Raw genomic sequence first — 21831 nt, 5'->3', positions numbered from 1 at the left:
GTTTAATTTTGTGATCTGGTTTCAGATTGTTCCGTGTGTTGTCTCTGTAGCTGACCTTTCGCTTGTCGACGGCACCGAGGAATGTGTCTATCTGGTGGGAAACTCTTTGGGTCTCCAACCCAGGATGAGTCGAAAATATTTGGATGAGGAGCTGGATAAGTGGGCCAAGCTGTACGTCCACAGTGTTAATTTTATTCCCATTCAGAATTACAGTTATTCTTAAGTGATGAGATTAATTGTTTTCCAGCGGCGTTTACGGTCACATGGAAGGAAGGCGCCCGTGGGCGTGGGCCGAAAATACTGTTGAAGGTCTGATGGCTGATGTCGTCGGTGAGATACTTTGTGTCATATTTTCAGCACAAACGGGTCAGAATCGTTACTCTGCATCCGGAAAGTATTCACAGCTCTTCATTGTTTGCACATTTTATTTTATGTTACAGCCTTATTACAAAATGGATGAAATAATTTTATTTTCTAAAAATTCTTTTTTGTAATGTTTGAGCATTTAATGAATGAATGAATGAATTTATTCAGCACACAACATGGATCCAAAACAAATCAACAAAACATACAAAGAAAAAGAGAAAATAGTCCAACAGCGCACCCATGTGGCGAAAGGGTGCAGGCAGAAGCACAGCTTGTAGACGCCTACTCCTTTAACCAAAGAATTAAAAATAAAAATTGTACATATGTATATAAAAATTATACATATACTCAATACAAATATAAATTGATCTCAAAAACACACTCAAAAACAATTTCAAAAACACAAAACGTACAAGCAGCAGTACACCAAAATAAAAATAAATAAATCTAATTTAACATACTATAACGAGCTATCAAATAGTTTCTGTAGAGTCTTTTAAAGCCTACCAAAGTACCAGTTGGTTTTACATTATACGGGCAAACTCCACCATAAAAAAATCTTCATGTGTATGATCTGGGTGTTACTGACCACAAGGTGATCTCACTGGACCTCCCTCTACAAGACCATTACAGTAAAGCTAAACGCTTGATCCATTTTCGGAAAATAAATGACACTGATCCAGAACAACTGGCATCCGACCTATCTCATCTCACTCAAACTGCTAATAATTGCTCTCCAGATGGACTTGTGGACTACTATAACACCGGACTACGTCAAATCCTTGAGGTCCATGCTCCCCTTAAAACACGAGCTGTGTCCTTCTCCAAATCTGCTCCGTGGTACACTGGTGCACTGCGTAGACAGAAGGCGGCTGGGAGGGTCCTTGAGAGGCGCTATGTAGCTTCAGGTCTAACTGTCCATAGAGATGCATACCGGCAACATAAAAAATCCTACTCCAAATCCCTCAGTCCAAGCTCGTTCATATTACTACTCCAATATCATAAACAGTAATCCAGGTATTCAAGACAACTTTCACCACTGTAAATAAATTGTTAAGACCCCCAAAACACGTGCAAGAAATCAATACCAATGACAGGTGATGCATTTTAGATTTTTTCACATCTAAAATTGATATAATCTGTTGCTCTCATCAGCTCCTCTGGTGCCCCCAATTCCACCCCTGGGTTCCCCAGCCCCCAAATTTCACTAATTTCACTCCCACCACACAGAAACAGGTGGAGGCTCTCATCCGTAAGATGACACCCTCCACCTGTCACCTGGATCCATTTCCCTCATCTCTGATTAAATCCCCATGTGGTCTCCTTGAGCCCTCTCCTCACACATATCATAAATCACTCTCTGCAATCCGGCTATCTGCCACAAAACCCTTAAAAACCGCCTTAATAAAACCTCTGCTAAAAAAAAACCTACTCTCGACCCTGCACTACTTTCAACTTCCGGCCCATTTCAAATCTTCCATTCATCTCAAAATCATAGAAAAAGTTGTTTCCACCCAAATCCATGATCACCTGAATCTTCCAGCCTCTATGAGAAGTTTCAGTCAGGGTTCCGCTCTGCCCATAGCACTGAGACAGCCCTGGTCAGGGTCACCAATGATTTGCTCATGGCTTCTGACCAGGGCTCTCCATCCCTTCTCTTGCTCCTGGACCTCTCGGCCGCCTTTGACACTGTAGACCATACCAGCCTTCTTCACCGACTCCAGCATTTAATTGGTCTTTCAGATACAGCACTCCAGTGGTTTCGGTCCTACCTGACTGAATAGAGCTGAGTATGTGGCCCTTGGGGAGCCAGGTCGAAGCCCCACATTGCAACCTGTGGGGTCCCCCAGGGGTCGGTCCCGTGGACCAACCTTATTTTCCATCTATATGCTCCCTTGGGCCACATCATCAGCAGGCATGGAATATCCTTCTATTGCTATGCTGATGATACTCAGCTCTATGTCAGATTGGACCACACTTCCTCATTTTCCATTCACACTCTCACTGCCTGCCTGGAGGAGACAAGGGCGTGGATGAATGACAATTTTCTCCAGCTAAACAGCACAAAAACTGAAGCCATTCTCACTGGCACTCCACATCAACTGAAATCATCCCCCCTCAAAGTATTTTCATTTCTGGCCACAACATTCCATTATCAACATCTGTTACAAACTTGGGAGTCCGTTTTGACCCCAACCTTCATTTGACATCCATATCCAGCATATCTGTAAGACAGGATTCTTTCATCTTAGGAACATTTCCAACTCCGCCCCTCCTGGTCGTTGTCTGATGCTGAGAGGCTGGTCCCCGGCCTTTGTCTCCTCCGGGCTGGACTATTGTAATGCACTCCTCATCGGGATCTCTGGCAGAAATTTACAACGTCTCCAGTCCATTCAAAACTGTGCTGCCAGGCCTACTGATGGGGTGCCAAAAATTCAACACATTACTCCCATCCTCAACAAACTCCATTGGCTTCCTGTTAGGTTCAGGGTGGAATATAAGATCTGCCTCCTGACCTATCAGTGTGTCTACGGCGGTTGCACCAGCGGACCTTAAAGGAACTTCTGTCCCCCCATGAGCCCATGAGACGCCTCCGCTCAAACAACAGTCACCTCCTCCAGGTCCCTAAAACCAAGCTCCACACAATGGGGGACAGAGCCTTTCAGGCAGCAGCACCACACCTGTGGAATGCCCTGCCCATCCACCTGAGGCGCCACAGTCAGTGACTCGTTTAAATCAATCTTAAAACGTTTTATTCAGAAAGCTTATGAATTAGAGTTGCTAATTTTAACTGATTTTTAATTGATCTTGTTTTAATTTTTATTGTTGTTTGATTGTTTTATGCTTTTTGTTTAACCTCTGTGGCACTTTGAGATTTGTTTACAAATGTAAAGTGCAAATATAAATAAATGTATTATATTATTATTATTCCAAATGTTAACACCTTTTACAGAAAAACAATGACTTTTTATGGTAGTTCGTATCTTTGAATTTCTGAAATAACAGTGTGCCTCGTAAATTATAACTGGAGTCTCTCATTTTAAACAAGTCCTGAACATGTAGTGGCAGAAGTTCATACATGTCAACACCCTTTGAGGGTCCACCTGTATAACCAAGTGAGAAAAATCCTTAAAATCAACACAAAATTCTTATAACCTCCAAAATCGCACCAAAATCAGTTTATTACAGTACACACAACTGCATAGCATATCACATAACTGGGTTTTGTCCACATATTATGAGTTGCCACAATGACATTAAAGTCAGGATCATTAGTATTTCCTCCACAGTTGAATTTCAAACAATAGAGATCTAGTATTGATGCATCAAGCTGAATTTTATAGAACTGAATGTGTCAAATTTTGCAATTTTTTACAGAAACAAGAACTGTGTGTCACTAGTGGAAATACACTAATAAAATGAAAAATAAATCGATATAATGAACAAAATAAAACATTCATCTTCATCATTCGCCCCTGTATTTATTAGCGATGGGTATTTATAAGATTTTATTGACATAGATACCATTATCGATCCGATTCCTTATCGATTCCCTTATCGATACCTGTTGTGAATTTTTTGTGGACTAAAAGTAGGCTTTACAGGTTTCTATATCAGCAGGTCAAAGAGCTTTTTCTTATCGTGCACCCACTCTGTGGAACGGTCTTCCTGCGACCGTGTGGCAGTCGGAGTCCGTGGACATTTTTAAGTCAAGACTTAAAGCCTATTTTTATTCTCTTTCTTGTGAATAGTTTTTATTTTTTATCTGTTTTATTCTTTTACTTCTGTTTTAATTATGTATTTGAATTTTATAATTTTTATTTATTTAATTTTTTGTGTTGAACTGTTCTATGTGAGGTGCCTTGAGATGGATTTTGTTGTGATTTGGTGCTTCATAAGCCGATTAAATTGAAATTGAACAACATTTTATTGAGTCTTAAAGTAAATAAATATGAAATTGGTCACTGGATCCTTAAAAGTGTAACAGATAAAGCCTTTTATCCATCAAAACCAACCATGCCTGTGAGTCTGCATTAGCCTCCACCTGTTACCTGTGTCAAGCCACCTCACGTCCTGACAGTATGGAAGTTTATTTTGTGATTTGAACATAATTTGTATTATGATAGAATCGATGAAATCCCAAAATTTCAAAATATGCAAACGGACAAACAATGGATTTGTTGGCTCACGATATGTTTCCTTACAAATAATTCTTATAGCTTTCTTTTGAAGTAAAAATATAGGATTTGTGTTTGTTTTGCAGGTGATTCAATACAGTAGGTCAAGTCCAAGTTAAAACTCTACCATGCAAAGTGAAAGCCAAACATCATCAACATCCAGAAACGCCGCCGCCTTCTCTGGGCCCAAGCTCATTTGAAATAGACAGACGCAAAGTGGAAAAGTGTGCTGTGGTCTGATGAGTCCACATTTCAAATTGTTTTTGGAAATCATGGACGTCGTGTCCTTCAGACAAAAGAGGAAAAAGACCATCCAGATTGGTACCAGCATCTGTGATGGTATGGGGGTGTGTTAGTGCGCATGACATGGACAACTTACACATCTGTGATGGCACCATCAATGCTGAAAGGTACATCCAGGTTTTGGAGCAACACATGCTGCCATCCAAGCAATGTCTTTTTCAGGGACGTCCCTGCTTATTTCAGCAAGACAATATCAAGCCACATTCTGCACGTGTTACAACAGCGTGGCTTCGTAGTAAAAGAGTGCGGGTACTAGACTGGCCTGCCTGCAGTCCAGACCTGTCGCCCATTGAAAATGTGTGGCGCATTATGAAGCACAAAATACGACAACGGAGACCCCGGACTGTTGAACAACTGAAGTCGTACATCAAGCAAGAATGGGAAAGAATTCCACCTACAAAGCTTCAACAATTAGTGTCCTCAGTTCCCAAACGCTTATTGAGTGTTGTTAGAAGGAAAGGTGATGTAACACAGTGGGAAACATACCACTGTCCCAGCTTTTTAGAAACGTGTTGCAGGCATCCATTTCAAAATGAGCAAATATTTGCACACGCGCATGCACACACACACACACACACTCACAGCTATTACACTAAAAAAAACACATTGTAATTTAAAATTTCATTTCTACAATGAATGAATTTATTGTGTTCTATTTGTTACTTCATCCTTTTGGTTGCAGTTTGAAAAGGTGACCATGTTTATTTTCTGGCAATAACAACATAAATGTTGAAATTGTAGAAATTTTGAAGTAGACAGTGAGTTGGTTTCTTGCAGGTGCAAAACCAAATGAAGTGGCAATAATGAACGGGCTCACCGTTAATCTGCACCTTTACTGGTGAGTCTTTTATTTTGTTTTAAAATGGGATCCATATAATTTGTCTTTCTGATGTAAGAACTCAATTTGTAAGAAGTTGATGCATGATTGAACAGTTTTGAGTTAAAATTTGACAGCTTTACTTCAAAAGCAAAGAACAAAACTTATAAAACATCTCAGCCTGACTGCTGCTGTTCCTATTTTCTGTCACTCGTCATGTTGAGTAGATTTTTTTTTTTTTCTGTCTTTGTTTTGCAGCTTTCCTTTTACAAACCCACTGCAGCTCGCCACAAAATTCTCTCTGGAGGACAAAGCTTTCCCTCGATCACGTGAGAAAATCCACATATTCCTTCTGAGGTCGTGACCTCAGAGCTCCACAAAATCCTTCTTTTGTTACATGATTTTTTTTTCCAGCTGTAATACATCATTTTAATTTCATTTCTTTTCAGCTTTTTTCTTGGTTGAAATAATTTTTATAACTTAATTGTACTTACGTTTACAATCTACAGACAGTTCATTGTTTCACTGATCAACTAAGATGCAACATATTGGCATTTACCATCATGTAATTGAAAACAAACAAACAACGCATGTAGCACTAACGTTGGTGTGAAATGTTGCTGAGTGATCGTGGGTCAGTGTCGTCCATCTGAATCTGGTGTCTGTAATAAAACAGAGCATCAGGGAGCGTACGTAGCAGCTCCCACTGACTCTTCAGTTCTAGTGGAGCAGATAAGTTTGATTTTTGGCCAGAATTGTTCACTTGGTGATACAAGCATCAGATTTGGCATGAATGTTCTTCATAAATCAGTGTTTGAGAAAAAGTGCTGGCCACTTGAAAATCCCAATATGGCGGCCAGGTAGGGGTCAATGAAGAATTACACAGGGGTCAAAATTTAAAAATGCTCCAATCATATTGACAGCTATACTACATTATGTGTCTGATCACAAAGATTCCAAAAAGGTATAGTTTGGACTATCTATGACTGAATGTTATGGGGTAAAAGGTCAATTTCAGTTTGTACAGGGGTCAAAAGTTAAAGTTGCTCCAATCTTTGTAAAATGTGATGCAAATTATTGGTTGAGTTAATAGGGTTTTAAAAAGGAATAGTTTGCACCGTGTGTCATGCTCAGTTCTCACATTACAGGGTAACATATGTCACATGACATAGAATCCAGTGGACGTCGACATTGTTTGACATTTACTCTGCAAACCAAGCATTCAACACAATCAAAACTATTCCATTTATTAATCTTATTAGCTCAACCAATAATTTGCACCACCTTTTACCAAAATTGGAGCAAGTTTAACTTTTGACTCCTGTACAAACTGAAATTGACCTTTGTAACCATTCTTGCTGTTTTATTACCCCATAACTCCAGAACATTTAGTCATAGATAGTCCAACTATACTTTTTTGGAATCTTTGTGATCAGACACATAATGTGGTCTAGCTTTCAATATGATTGGAGCATTTTAAAATTTTGACCCCTGTGTAATTCTTCATTGACCCCTACCTGGCTGCCATATTGGATTTTAAAGTGACCCACACTTTTTTCTTAAACACTGACATATGAAGAACATTCATGCCAAATCTGATGCTTGTATCACCAAGTGAAGGATTGTTTCAGTTATGTGCTGCACTATTCTGGAAGTGTCTGTGTTTTAACACAGAACAGAGTTCTGTAGAGGCCCGTTTGATTTCGGTGTTGGACCCAGACACAGTGTTTCTGCACCTCAGACACACAAAGAGCACAAACTTCAGTTTGAAAATTCAGCCTGCAACATATTTACTCCCCTTAACCAGCGACCGGCGGCCTGCTCTTAAATGAAAGAACCGTTATAGTTTCATCAGAAGTGTTTGTCAGATTGGAAAATATTGTCACTCATCTTCAACTCTTACTCCAGTTAAGGGTCACAGGGGCTGGAGCCTATCCCGGCAGTCATAGGGCGTGAGGCGGGTTCATCCTGGACAGGATGCCAGTCTGTCACAGGGTCACATACAGACAAACAAACACAGTCACACCTACAGACAATTTAATGTTCACAATTCACCTCACCTGCATGTCTCTGGATGTGGGAGGAAGGAAGCTGGAGCACCTGGAGAGAACCCACACAAACACGGGGAGAACACGCAAACTCCACACAGAAAAGACACAGGTGGGAATCGATAAAATATTATGAAAGACTATTAAATTACATTTGTAAGAACATGAGCTTTTGTAAGGACACGAGTTTGAGATACAGAAAAACATTTGAAATTATAAAAAAACTGGATTTGAAACAAAATCAATTTAAATTTATTAATTTATATAGCGCCAAATCACGACAAAGTCGCCCCAAGGTGCTTCACATAATTCACAACACAAATTAATCTAAAATCAAAATTAAAAGCAAGAAAAGCATAATAAAAAGATAAAACACAGTAGAATAAAAGAATTTACAAGCAAACACAAACAGATTAAAAATTAATGATAAGACAGTCTAAAAAAGTGGGTCTTCAGTCTTGATTTAAAATCTCCACCGTGGTCAAAATGTATTTTTTGCAGTTCTTATACAAAATGTATAAGAACTGCAAAATATTTATATGAAAATAATAATAAATAATTGTATATCTGTTACCAGCAGGTATTAACTGATAATATTCCAAGTTTAGGTGTTTGTCTGTAGCTTGATTTCGGCTTTGGCTGGACGTTGCACTCTGAGTGATCTGGAGCTAGTAGAAAGTCTCCTGAAGGTGAACTCTGTCTTTTTTGTTTGAAAACAAACAGAGTTCTGCAATTATAGTGTAAAAAATATTATTCTTTTGTTCTCTTCTCAAAGCATGAAATCAGTTAACATAAATTTTAGCATGCAGCTGTTAAACTGAAAGCAAATCTCTACAACTTGATAAAAATTAAGTAAAAATATCAAAGCCAAGATGATGGGTTTCATAAGTAATGGCACCCTGTGGTATAACACACATAATTCATAGGTTTTACAGCCAGGTTTTTTTTGACATGTCAGGGGATGGATACATGTACATTTCCAAGTCACTCACTATGTCTCACACCTCATTTATATCTGTTAAAAAATACAAACAGTGTGGTACTCTGTGGTAAATCTGTGTGGAGTAAACCATTCTCAAAGTCTTAATGACCGTGCAAAATTGAGAACAGTGAGGGAAGCCACCAAGACACACCTGACAACTCTAAAGGAATTATAGGCGTCTGTGTATGTGATTGGATAGATTGTGCACTGGACAAATCTGACCTGTTGTACAGGTTCATAGTGGAGTGGAAAAGAGGGAACAGCTCAGATCTAGGCTCGAGTCTCCCATGTGCCTCCGTCAAACTGGAGCTGAACTTTCAAGTCGGCTTTAAAAAAAAAACAAAATCCTTCTCTGTTCTACTCCACCATGACATGATGCAAAATATAAAAATTGCCCCATTCTCATATTCTCCAGTTGCAGTCAGAGAGGAATGTAATTCTTTCAGATATGTCTGCATGTCTTCCCTCATTTTATCTCCTTTTTGTACAGTCACTCAGTTTTGAGAACTGTCTACTCCACACAGATTTACTATAGAGCACCTTATAGTTTGTATTACTGAGTAATTAATGTAAATGAAGTCCAAGACAGTCTCAGTGACTTGGAAATGTACATGTATCCATCCCCTGACTTGTTTAAAGAAAACCCGCTGTAAAAGGGATGATTTACTTTTGCTATACCATATGGTGCCATGACTTATGCAACCCGTCATCTTGGCTTTGATATTTTGATTCAACTTTTATCAAGTTATAGAGATTTGCTTTCAGTTTGAGTTTAATGAAAATTTTAGAAATTATACGAATAATATAAAGAATTATATATATATATATATATATATATATATATATATATATATATCTCGTAATATAAAGAAGGCTGAATTACTTTTTGTGTCTAAAATGGCAAAAACAAATGGAATGTCTGTACATTGTTGCAAGGTGCTGTACATTCTCATATGCATGGTTTGTTTGTTGATGATGTGGTTTTCTGAGTTTGTCTCTTGTCTTCTCAGTACGCTGTGGAATCTCAGATCCGGCTGCGCGGGTTCGAGCCCCAGCAGAGCATGTTGCTGCTGTCGCCCAGACCGGTACATCCACCAAACCCACAGACCAACCCTGTTACAAACAAACAGCACCACCTAGTGTCTGTTTGTGGAACAGATCACAGATCAGATTTGTTCCTGTCTGTAGTTAAATGAAGTAATTGTTGGTGAACTCACCTGTGACAAGGTTCTGCACATGTGACCTTTGACCTGCTGCTGGTTCTATTCCATCAGGGGGAGGAGACTTTGAGGACGGAGGACATACTGAGCATCATAGAGAAAGAGGGCGACTGCATCGCTGTGGTGATGTTCAGCGGAGTTCAGTACTACACGGGTCAGCTGTTCGACATGGCCGCCATCACTGAGGCAGGACACAAAAAGGTAACATGCCGCCGCCGCCACCAAAAGTTCTAAAAACGTTTACAGAGTACAGTCGACACAAGTGAGGGAAGCCACCAAAACACCACGACAACTCTGAAGGAGATCCAAGCTTCATCGTTGTGATTGGACAGACTTCTGTCTTGTCCAGTCACGATTTCGGGTGGACTTGGTCAGACTTTATTTTCTTGTAGTCCTGCTCGTGTACAAACACTGGTGACGATGTCGTTGGCGTAGCTAATGATGAGACGTCTGTCCCGTTTGTTCCACAGGGCTGTTACGTCGGCTTCGACTGCGCCCACGCAGCGGGTAACGTGGAGCTAAAGCTGCACGACTGGGGGGTCGACTTCACCTGCTGGTGCTCGTACAAGGTCAGATGATCCGGTAAAGACCAGTTGTGAAAACAATGGTTGACTCTGAAGACTGAACGTGAGGATAAACACGAGACATTTCACTGTCTCCTCACAGTATTTAAACTCAGGTGCTGGAGGTCTCGCTGCAGCGTTTATCCACGAGAAACACAACGACACCATCAAACCATCGTGAGTGCTCACTAACACCCCGAGTGTTAAATTTACTCTCATTTTAACACTTAAAGTGAACATTTGAATCCAGTTTTACTTTCTGCAAACACAAATTCACCTCATTTTTCTTCATTATAGTGTGGTGGCCAAGTGGTTAATGCGCTTGGTTTCAGTTCAGAAGGCTCCGGGTTCAAATCCCACCCCTGCCACATTTCTCCATGTAATGTGGAGTTGCGTCAGGAAGGGCATCCGGCGTAAAACCTGTGCCAATTCAACATGCAGATCCAACTTGGATTTGCTGTGGCGACCCCGAGTGCAAACAAGGGAGCAGCCGAAGGGACTTACTATGGACAAAACACGTTTGATGTCTGATTGTGTTTCCTGTTTTGGTTGTTTCAGACTGATGGGATGGTGGGGACACGACCTAAAAACCCGTTTGCAAATGACCAACGGTAATTTATTTTTCTTGTTTATAAAATTAGTCATGTGTCTAATTTCAACATAACAGGCTCGTTGTTGCATTTTCTTTTCAAAATTCACCACCTTCTCTATTGTGGACTTGTCAGGACTGCAGGCCAGTCCAGTACCCGCTTCCTCATCTTCTGCAGCCACGTCTTAATAATCTGTGCAGAATGTAGTTTAACTTTGTCTTCTTGTTGTTGCATGGATGTCCCTGGACAAGATGTCCTCTTGAAGACATCCGATGTTGCTCTCAGTGTATTTTTCTGCATTAATGCTGCACCACAGACTGTAAATGACTTTTGACAAGGACCCGGACACAGTGACAGACCCTGGCCTTTGGACTTGAGCACAACAACATCCATTTATTCCAAAAGAGATCTGAAATAAAGACGCATCTGACCACAAAACACGTTTCTACTGTCTGATGGTCCAACCTAGATGCCTCTGAGTCTAGAGAAGTTGACACTGCTTCTGGACAAATTTAACATAAGTGTTCTTTTTTTGAACAGTAATGTTTTATTTAGCATTTGTGGGGAGGTGATGGTCTCGTGGTTAAGCGTTAGACTTCAGACCGGAGAATACGGTTCTAAAGCCAGTCAGACTGGAAAATCACTAAGGGCCCTTGGACGAGGCCCTTAATCCCCGAGTTGCTCCCAGTGTGAAGTAAACACCTTGCATGGCAGCACCCTGACATCAGTGTGTGAGTGTGTTTGTGTGAGTGGGTGAATGTGAGGCATCGTTGTAAAGTGCTTTGAGCTTCTGATGCAGATTGAAAACTGCTATATAAATGCAGCCCATTTATCATTTGTAAATTTAACTCTGTCATGCAGTGCACCGTTTTCCAGAGTAATTCCTTGCCCATGTGGCTATATCAGCTATTGATGAATGACTGTTCTTGATGCTGTGCTGTATGAGGGATTGGAGATGACGGGTGTTCAGTTTATGCTTGTGTCCTTTTCCTTTATGCATTGAAAATCCATAATTATATTTTGAGGTGAAGAGAGAAATATGCAAATCTCTTCCAATCTTTCTCAGAGGTACATTGTTTTTTTCTGTAATTTTCTCATGCATTTGTTGACAAACTGGAGATCTTCTGTCTATGTTTGTGCCTCAGAGACTCAGGGTTTCTTGGATGCTGCTTTTATACCAAATCATGATTACAATCACCTGTTTGAAATAACATGAATTATTTGTTGGCCATTTATTTTTACCTCATTACAAACCAGTGTTGTATAGTAATGAAGTAAAAATACTTCACTACTGTACTTAAGTACGTTTTGGGAGACTTACTTTCACTTTTACTTCACTACATGTCCGACCTTAATTGCATACTTGTACTCCGATACATTTTCTATGCACGATGCCGTTACTCGTTACAAAAAAAAAACACACACACACACGAAAAAAGTTGTGGTGTTTTCACCCAGAGACGAGTGACTGCAACAAAGTCAGGCCGATTTGTCATGAGACATGTCTGGTAGGCTTTTTTGCAGTTGCGCACTTGGGGGGTGTTTGTCAGGAAAATGATCATTTCTCTAAATTAATTACAGACCTGCAGCGGGTCTGTAATCAGCTTTTCTGCAGCGCGGCTTTGCTTTGAACCTTGAACCAATCGAAGCAGTGATTCGCGATTCGTGGATTCATTGTTTAATTTCGTTTTATCCTAATTTTTCCCGCTAAAACCCTGAAGAGCATATGTCTGTGAGTAATATTTAATATTTTTATGTTAAACCGACCTGTTATGGTCTTCTGAAACAGTTGATAGATGTATTTTATAACTTAAAAACACATTATCATGTCTATGGCGTTTTCAATGTTAAAGTTAGCATTAAGCTGTTCGCATCAGCACGTTTGTGTTGATTTGTTTTCTGTTTAATTAATGGCTCAGTGTTCGTTGTCGTAAAACAGTCAAATTGTAATTTTTTTAATTTATTTTTATTCATATAGCAACGACAATAATAGTCCACATAATAGACAATAATAGTCAGTAATAATATACTAATAATGTTACAATACAATTTTAGAGAAAGAGACAAAAAGAACCTAATGAAACAAAACACAACAGAAAAGATAAAACCATGTAACAATGAAAATAAATAAATACATATAGAAATAAATGTGTTTCCTGTGAACACCTAGTGAGTAGCCTACTCTCGTTTAGGTTTTGAAACATTGTTTCTGAAGTGTTTTTGTGTGATGTGCACAATTTTCAGTATTTTGACTAATACTACCAGTCATTTACAAGCCGATATAAACTTTGTAATAAAAAAAAAAATCAGTCCGTTTTTGATTAACATTTACTTGTACTTTTACTTTCAATACTTGAGTACATTTAGTTGTACATTACTTGTCATACTTAAGTACAATAAATACTAGATACTTTAAGACTTTTACTTGAGTAGCATTTCAATCGGTGACTTGACCAAGTCATTTTTTTAATGGGTATCTGTACTTTTACTTAAGTGTGATTTTCCGGTACTTTATACAACACTGTTAGAAACCCTATATTTCCCCGTCCCAACTTTTTTTTGGGGGGGGGGGGCATTGACCTTGGTATCCAAGGACAGCAGTATTTCTGACACTTTTTTATTTGAACTTTGAGTAGAGATAATGTTAAACAGTCACCTGATGTTGAAAAATAGCTCTGTCTTTAACAAATCCAGTTTGATCTGGTGATACAACCGTTGGAAGGACTGTTTCTAACCGCATGGCCAAGATTTTTGCTAGTATTTCATTATCTATGTTCAGCAGACTTATGAGTCTATATGAGCCTGGATTTAGTGGATCCTTACCAGTTTTATGGATTAGAGAAATGCTTACATCATATAGCGTTGGGGGCAGAGCACCTGTTGTCAGTAACTCATTATAAACATTTAGGAGAAGAGGGGCAGTCTGATCTATAAATGCCTTATAGAATTCAGCGCTGTACCTGTCAGGGCCAGGGCATTTACAATTTTGCATATTCAGGATAGCTTGTTTAACTTCCTCTACTGAAATTGGCTGGTCTAATATTTTTTATTTTCGAAACTTATAGAGGGTATTTGAAGGTTTGCAAAAAATTGTTCTATTAAATCTGGATCATTTTTTTGATTCTGAGGAGTACAGCTAAAAATAGAAATTTCTAAAGGTTTTGTTTATTATTTCGGGATTTGTTGCTACCTGTCCATTATCTGTTCGTAATCTGGACGTTGCTTCTTCTTTAATTTGTTGAGCTAGTAGTCTACCCGTTTTTTTTCTCCATATTCATAATGTTTATGTTTAGTTGTGTCAACAATTTTGTTGTTTCTACTGTGCATAGTGAGTTCTGTCTGTAAAGACTGATTCTTTTGTATAAATCTGGTGTCGGGGACAGGGGCGTAGGCAGAAATCACAAAATGGGTGGGCCCAGAAAAAATCAGACGGGCCCAACCTTTGGGGTTGTAGGTAAGGTGTAGGTATTATAATACACTGTTTGAAAAAGTGTGCCTTGTTTGGACATCGCAAGCAACGTTATCACTTAGCCTACAGCACTGGCAAAGTGAGCACACAGACGCGACACGTCAGACACAAGTACTCTTCATGGATAATGAAAGCTGCAGTGCAGCGCCCCACACACACACACATTCAGTGCAAGTCTGGTAGCCTACTTGGCTCGGCCTAAACCCAAAACGTCAATAGGTATTTAAATAAGGCATTGTTTCAAAAATGAGACGCTGTGTGCACAGTTATACAGATGCAAAGTGTCAGACACAAGCACCCCATGGACAATGCAAGCAGCAACGCAATGCTTAGTCATGTAAAGTCCTTTAAAAAAAAAATTCAAACTATATCCACAACATGAAAACAGGTTGACTCGGCGGCCAAATTAAAAACCATCAGAACGGACACCAACATGATTCGTGGCAGTGCAATATAATAATAACAATTAGGCCTATTAGAAGAAAAAGTAATTAATGGTCTTACATTTACACTTACATTTGATGAATCCTTTTAATGCTCCAGCAGGAGACGACGGGGTTTTTGTTGAACTCTCTTATCACGTCATCACAGTCCAACGATTCACTCAGTTTTCTTTCAAGGGAAAGTGCATTCAGTCTGTGAGTCAACATGGATGTTGTGGTGGATGTTTTTATCCCATTAACAGTAGAAAACAGCCGTTCGATGGTGCATGTTGTTATTGGCATTGTGATGGAGGCCCGCAGAAGACTATTTATTTGAGGAAAAATGTGGTCCCTCGTTTATCATGGGAATTACGTTCAAAAATAACCCGCGATAAACAAAATCCGCGAAGTAGTCAGCGCTATTGTTTACAATTTTTATAGATGTTTTAAGGCTGTAAAGCCCCTCACTACACACTTTTCTCAAACAGGCATTAACATTTTCTCACTTTTCTCTCCTGTGTCAACACTCTCTTTTTTCTTCTGTGCGAGAAGATTATAAACAGACACACACAGAACACAATGCGCGTGCTCTCCCTTCGCTCACTGCCTCCGGAGGTACAGATGTGGGACCCGCAAAGAATCCAAGTCCTCTCTCAGTGGCCACGGAGCTCTGCGTCTGCGCTCAACATCCGGATCAAAACAGCGAGCGTATCTCTGGACCTGTTTCCAGATTTGGCGCAATTCCGCACAGCAGACAGGAGGAGGTGGCCTGCAGCTGCATTTACTCAGCCTGCAGAAAGCGCATCGGAGGCAGTGAGAGCAATCGCGGTGATGCCGACCGGTGCCGCAAATGGCCCGCCTGATAAGGACGCAGAACACAATGCGCCGTTTAAAAAAAAATGCATGCAAAATTGCACTAAAAAATCAGCGAAACTGCGAGGCCGCGAAACGTTAACTGCGTTATCGCGAGGGACCACTGTACTCTGAAAATGAATTAATAAAAATCACAGAAGATGAACAAGATTTTTTTGACAAAATTTATTAATTGTCGCTCAGTGCTAATGCAATACCATATCATAGGAATACAATGAGGCAACGACAGGTGACTGTCGAATGTCAACTCAGCCTTCTCATTGGATGGGGTGGGCCTGGCTGACAAGTGGGCGGGCCCAGGCCCATCCAGGCCCACCCTTGGCTACGCATAAGGTCGGGGAGATGGCATAATCTCAATTTCTATAAGTTCTTGGGTGATCTTTGATTGCTTTTGCCTATGTTGCTTATTTTTCAGGCAGCTTAGAGAAATGATCTGGCCTCTCAGGTATGCTTTATATGTTTCCCACAGGGTGGACCTCTTGATCTCTGGATCATCATTTGTCTGGAGAAATATCCTAATTTGATTTTGCAATTCATTTACTACTGTACTATCTGATAGCAGCATGTTGTTAAACCTCCATTTTTTAGTTGGTGGGCTATGTCCCAACTCTGAATGGAGTGACATTGGACTATGGTCAGATAAAACAATTGCTTCATAATCGCAGTGTCTGACATTTGTTAAAAATGAGTAATCTATCAGGAAGAAATCTATTCTAGAAATGAGTGATGAACTGGCGAGAAACATGAATATTTTGTTGTATTGAGAGACAAGGATCTAAATGGGTCGAGCAGTTTATAGTTATTTATAAATCTGTGAATGGCATTAGCAGATTTGGTAAATGGTTTTTGTGAGGATCTATCCATTATAGGGTCTAATACCTGATTGAAATCTCTGCCAATAATCAACTGATGAGAGTCCATATTAGGTATTGCAGTAATAACAAGTAATAAAAGTCTCGTCGTCTGTATTGGGAGCATATATACTAGCTAGGTTTATTGTACAACTTGCCTGTAACAATGATGTCAGATACTACTTTTGATGTTATAAAAGGAATCATCTTTCTAATAACAATAGCTGCACCTCTACTTTTTACTGAGAAATTTGAGTGATACACTTGACCAATCCATTTGGTCTGTAGCCTTTTATGGTCTTGCTCTCTCAAGTGAGTTTCTTGTAGAAACCCAATATCCATTTCTAGATTTTTAAGATGAGTCAGTATATTCCCACGTTTAATCGCACTATTGAGACCTTTGCAATTCCATGAGATAATCTTAACCAGGTTTTGACGCCCACTTGTTTTTGACACATTAGCCCCTCATCATCACTCTTCTTCAACTGCTTTTCTGGGTGCAGGTCGTGGGGGCAACAGCTCCAACAGGGGACCCCAGACTTCCCTTTCCCGTGCCACACTGACCACCTCTGACTGGGAGATCCCGAGGCGTTCCCAGGCCAGTGTGGAGATATAATCTCTCCACCTAGTCCTGGGTCTTCCCCGGGGTCTCCTCCCACATGGACGTGCCCGGAACACCTTCCTTGAGAGGCGCCCTGGAGGCATCCTTACCAGCTCCATCACTGCCTGTCCTTTGGGTGACACATTAGCCATGATCATTTAGTTGGAAAAATAAGAAAGTACTCCAGCTTGTATTTTTAGACAGCCTCCAGTCAAAGTAAAAGTTATACTCTGTAGAAGTGCAGGACAAAAAATATGAACTAAGACCAAAACCCCTGAACCCTACCGTCTCACTTCCCTCCCTGTGCTCCCCTAAACTAACTACTCTGCCAGTACTAGCACAGAGAAAGTGCTTCAACCGAAGCAAAAAGTGTCTAAACTCAGAGAGGTGCTTGTCCATGAACATTTAACTTACCACTAAGCTACTAAACTTTTTTTTTTCCTTTCCAGACCATTTTAACTATATTTTGGTCCTCACGCATGTTTAATATAAAACGGATATCCCCCTTTTTTGGAATACATAAATAAAACAAGAAAATAAAAATAATAAAAAAAGAAAGATGAATTCACATATTCATTGTTACGCAGATGATACCCAGCTTTATCTATCCATGAAGCCAGAGGACACACACCAATTAGCTAAACTGCAGGATTGTCTTACAGACATAAAGACATGGATGACCTCTAATTTCCTGCTTTTAAACTCAGATAAATCTGAGTTTAACCAGATCCTTACTCTGGATGGCATTACCCTGACCTCTAGTAATACTGTGAGAAATCTTGGAGTCATTTTTGATCAGGATATGTCATTCAAAGTGCATATTAAACAAATATGTAGGACTGCTTTTTTGCATTTACGCAATATCTCTAAAATCAGAAAGGTCTTGTCTCAGAGTGATGCTGAAAAACTAATTCATGCAATTATTCCTCTAGGCTGGACTATTGTAATTCATTATTATCAGGTTGTCCTAAAAGTTCCCTAAAAAGCCTTCAGTTAATTCAAAATGCTGCAGCTAGAGTACTGACGGGGACTAAAAGGAGAGAGCATATCTCACCCATATTGGCCTCTCTTCATTGGCTTCCTGTTAATTCTAGAATAGAATTTAAAATTCTTCTTCTTACTTATAAGGTTTTGAATAATCAGGTCCATCTTATCTTAGGGACCTCGTAGTACCATATCACCCCAATAGAGCGCTTCGCTCTCAGACTCCAGGCTTACTTGTAGTTCCTAGGGTTTGTAAGAGTAGAATGGGAGGCAGAGCCTTCAGCTTTCAGTCTCCTCTCCTGTGGAACCAGCTCCCAATTCAGATCAGGGAGACAGACACCCTCTCTACTTTTAAGATTAGGCTTAAAACTTTCCTTTTTGCTAAAGCTTATAGTTAGGGCTGGATCAGGTGACCCTAAACCATCCCTTAGTTATGCTACTATAGACGTAGACTGCTGGGGGGTTCCCATGATGCACTGTTTCTTTCTCTTTTTGCTCTGTATGCACCACTCTGCATTTAATCATTAGTGATCGATCTCTGCTCCCCTCCACAGCATGTCTTTTTCCTGGTTCTCTCCCTCAGCCCCAACCAGTCCCAGCAGAAGACTGCCCCTCCCTGAGCCTGGTTCTGCTGGAGGTTTCTTCCTGTTAAAAGGGAGTTTTTCCTTCCCACTGTAGCCAAGTGCTTGCTCACAGGGGGTCGTTTTGACCGTTGGGGTTTTACATAATTATTGTATGGCCTTGCCTTACAATATAAAGCGCCTTGGGGCAACTGTTTGTTGTGATTTGGCGCTATATAAAAAAATTGATTGATTGATTGACATATTTAGGGTACCTGATAGAAAGTTTGTAACTTAGCACTGGTACCACAGTCTCTTATACAAAGAGACTGGTAGCATGTTTTTGAAAACATGGCTGTGATTGGTTCATCTGATACGTCGGCCACTATTGGCTATCACACCATGCTCTGTGATGGGCTGTGGCGTAACCGCCGAAAACGTAAGTTGGTTCCACTCCTCCAGAGACTGTGGTAGCAGTGCTACGTTGCAAACAAAGGCTACAACCAATCAGAGAGCAGTGTGTCTCAGCCAGTCAGCAAAATGTCAGAATCCTGACTAAAAGTCAAGTGACCAAATAACCCGATACCGACTCCTTTGGATTGGCTGGAGGAGTGGAACCAACTTAGTTTGTAACTCAGTCCGCGTAAGCCATAACGAGTGTCTCTTTGTTGTTGTTAACTTTCAGTCGTCCTCTCATCGGGATGATGGCATGTTGTCCTCCAGGTATTTTTCTGCTGCCCTTGGGTCGTTGAACGTTGTTTTGGCACCGCCCATCGTGATCACGAGCCGTGCAAGGAAAAGCATTCGGTACAGGTTTCCGAAGTTGCGTAGTTTGGCTTTCATGTGATTGAACACTGCTTGTTGTCCTACCTCTGGGCTCATATCACGGAAGATGTGGACCTGGGACTCCTCATAAAGCAGCTTGCCTCTGTTCCGGGACAGCGGCATGATTTTTTCTTTGTCTGAGTAGTAGTGAAGACGAGCAATTATGGGTCGGGGTTGTTCATCGTTGCGCGGTTTTGGGACAAGGCTTCTGTGTGCTCGGTCAACAACAATGGGGCTATTAAAGTTTTCTTCACCCAGAACTTTAGAGAGGAACCTGGACGTAAAGTCGGTCGGTTTGTTGTTTTCAGCACCCTCCAGAATGTTTAATATCCTGATGTTCTGCCGGCGACTTCTGTTTTCCAAATCGATCCACTTTTCCTGCAGTTTCTTGCTGTCAGCGGCAAGTGACCGGTATGAGCTCTCGAGAGCCGTAAGCCTGTCAGAAGTGTCGCTGAGAGATTGTTCCACGTTCTTCTGTGTATTTGCCGCTTCCGCTTGTGTTGGGAATAATTTCTCAACTTTCTCGGTTAGCTCGTCACGCATAGCTTTAATGTCCGCCTTGGTGGTCTCTCGCAAAGATGAGATATCTTCACGTATTTCTTCACAAAATCCTTCCATCTCGGTTAATAACAGACTGCATGGTATCCCTGTAGGCTTTAAACTCCATTCTCAGTTCGGTGCGTAAAGTGCCCGGCGATAACAGGCTTTCCTCTGTTAGCCCTGTGGCGTTAGCTTTAGCTGGTTCGGGTTTTTTCTCCGGTGGAGGTGTGTGACTCGACTTCTAGACTCGTCTGGGTATACTGCCTGTTTTTCCTGGGAGTCATTTTCGCTTCAGTAGTGTTATGTCTTACGTCATTTGACGATATCTGGTCTGGAAATTTTAGTTTTTATCAGTTTTGCGAGGAGCTGGTCTGTCGCGCTGCTTACTCCATACGACCGGAAGCGGATGTCTCACTGTTTTATTTTAATTAGCATTTTTCCATGTCGCTGCAGCCTTTTCTGACTTGTGGTTGTAGTTTTAGTTGACTTGTTAATGTGTGAGACGAGGCAGAATGTTCCTGGTAGAGTTTTGACGTTATGTTAGAACATTTCACCGCTATCGGTTTCGGTGTCGTTCACAGATCTTCTGTCCGTTTTCAGTGATGGAGCTGCAGCCGGGAGTGAGCGGCTTCAGACTGTCCAACCAGCCCATCCTGCTAGTGTGCCCCCTGCAGGCCAGCTTAGAGGTACTGCAGCTCAAAGGCCACGTGTTTTCAGTCCTCAAACGGCTGCATGAAAAAATGAGAGAAACGTTAATTTGCAGAAACTTGTTGATTCTTACGTTCAACTTCTTAAAGTTTCTGAGCATCTCCAATTCTGCCTCCAAGCTTTTGTTCTTTTTGTTGAACATCCTCACTTTATGACATCACAAAAATTTGTGTTCATTCATGTTGGCCTGCCGCTCTGACTGTTGTTCTGGCTGCTGAATATTTCACTCTGTTATCTGAATGCGAGCTCACAGATAAAGAGCTTTTTTTGTGGAAAAGTGCTTTCAAACGTTTTCTCCAACAAAATTTTACATCTCAGTCCTCCTAAGAGCCAGTTTGTCTTTCATTGTAACGCTTTTGGGTCATTTTTATTTGTTGGTTTTGCATCCAAAACACAAAGATGATCCCCGTCAATCTCACAGGTGTTTCAAAAGACCAGCATGGCGGCTTTACGCAGGAAGTCGCTCCTCCTGACGGGTTACCTGGAGTATCTGATCCAGCAGCAGTACTGGGAGGACCCGGCCCGAACCGACAAACCCCACGTCCACATTGTGACCCCGTCTGACCCCCAGCAGAGGGGCTGCCAGCTCTCACTGTCCTTCTCCATCCCCATCAGGAAAGTCTTCCAGGAACTGAAGAAAAGGGGCGTGACTGTAAGTATCAACCGCACAAAGAACCTGCACATTTAAACAGATTCTGTACCAAAAAAAAAAAAAAACAAATAATCTGTAAAAGCAGATCAGAAATCAACGCCGGCAAAAACCTCTGTCAAAAGACGTCTGTTGGTTATCAGCAGAAAACTATTCGATTTTCATCATATATAAATCATTTACTGACAAAATAAAAGATAAGTCTTGAACTGTGGCAAGTTGCTTCTTTTGTCTTTTAAGGGAAAGTGATTGTGACTCATTTTAAAAGGACTCAACCAGTGT

The 21831-nt window shown here is 40.7% G+C and overlaps 1 protein-coding gene across 1 annotated transcript in view; it reads left to right on the top strand.

The window, feature by feature from the left end:
* kynu (kynureninase) overlaps positions 1-21831 on the top strand; it is a 63373-nt gene that overhangs the window by 8512 nt on the left and 33030 nt on the right. Inside the window, 12 exon segments of the mRNA XM_034179080.1 lie at positions 51-171; positions 248-330; positions 5625-5685; positions 5923-5993; positions 9705-9709; positions 9711-9779; positions 9969-10115; positions 10385-10483; positions 10581-10654; positions 11036-11088; positions 20793-20878; positions 21322-21552. Coding sequence (XP_034034971.1) covers positions 51-171; positions 248-330; positions 5625-5685; positions 5923-5993; positions 9705-9709; positions 9711-9779; positions 9969-10115; positions 10385-10483; positions 10581-10654; positions 11036-11088; positions 20793-20878; positions 21322-21552 — 1100 coding nt within the window.

Source organism: Thalassophryne amazonica, chromosome 1, assembly GCF_902500255.1.
Source record: "Thalassophryne amazonica chromosome 1, fThaAma1.1, whole genome shotgun sequence".
Classification (NCBI taxonomy): Eukaryota; Metazoa; Chordata; class Actinopteri; order Batrachoidiformes; family Batrachoididae; genus Thalassophryne; species Thalassophryne amazonica.
Note: the sequence above shows the minus strand (reverse complement) of the source record. Positions and strands in the feature narration are given on the sequence as shown.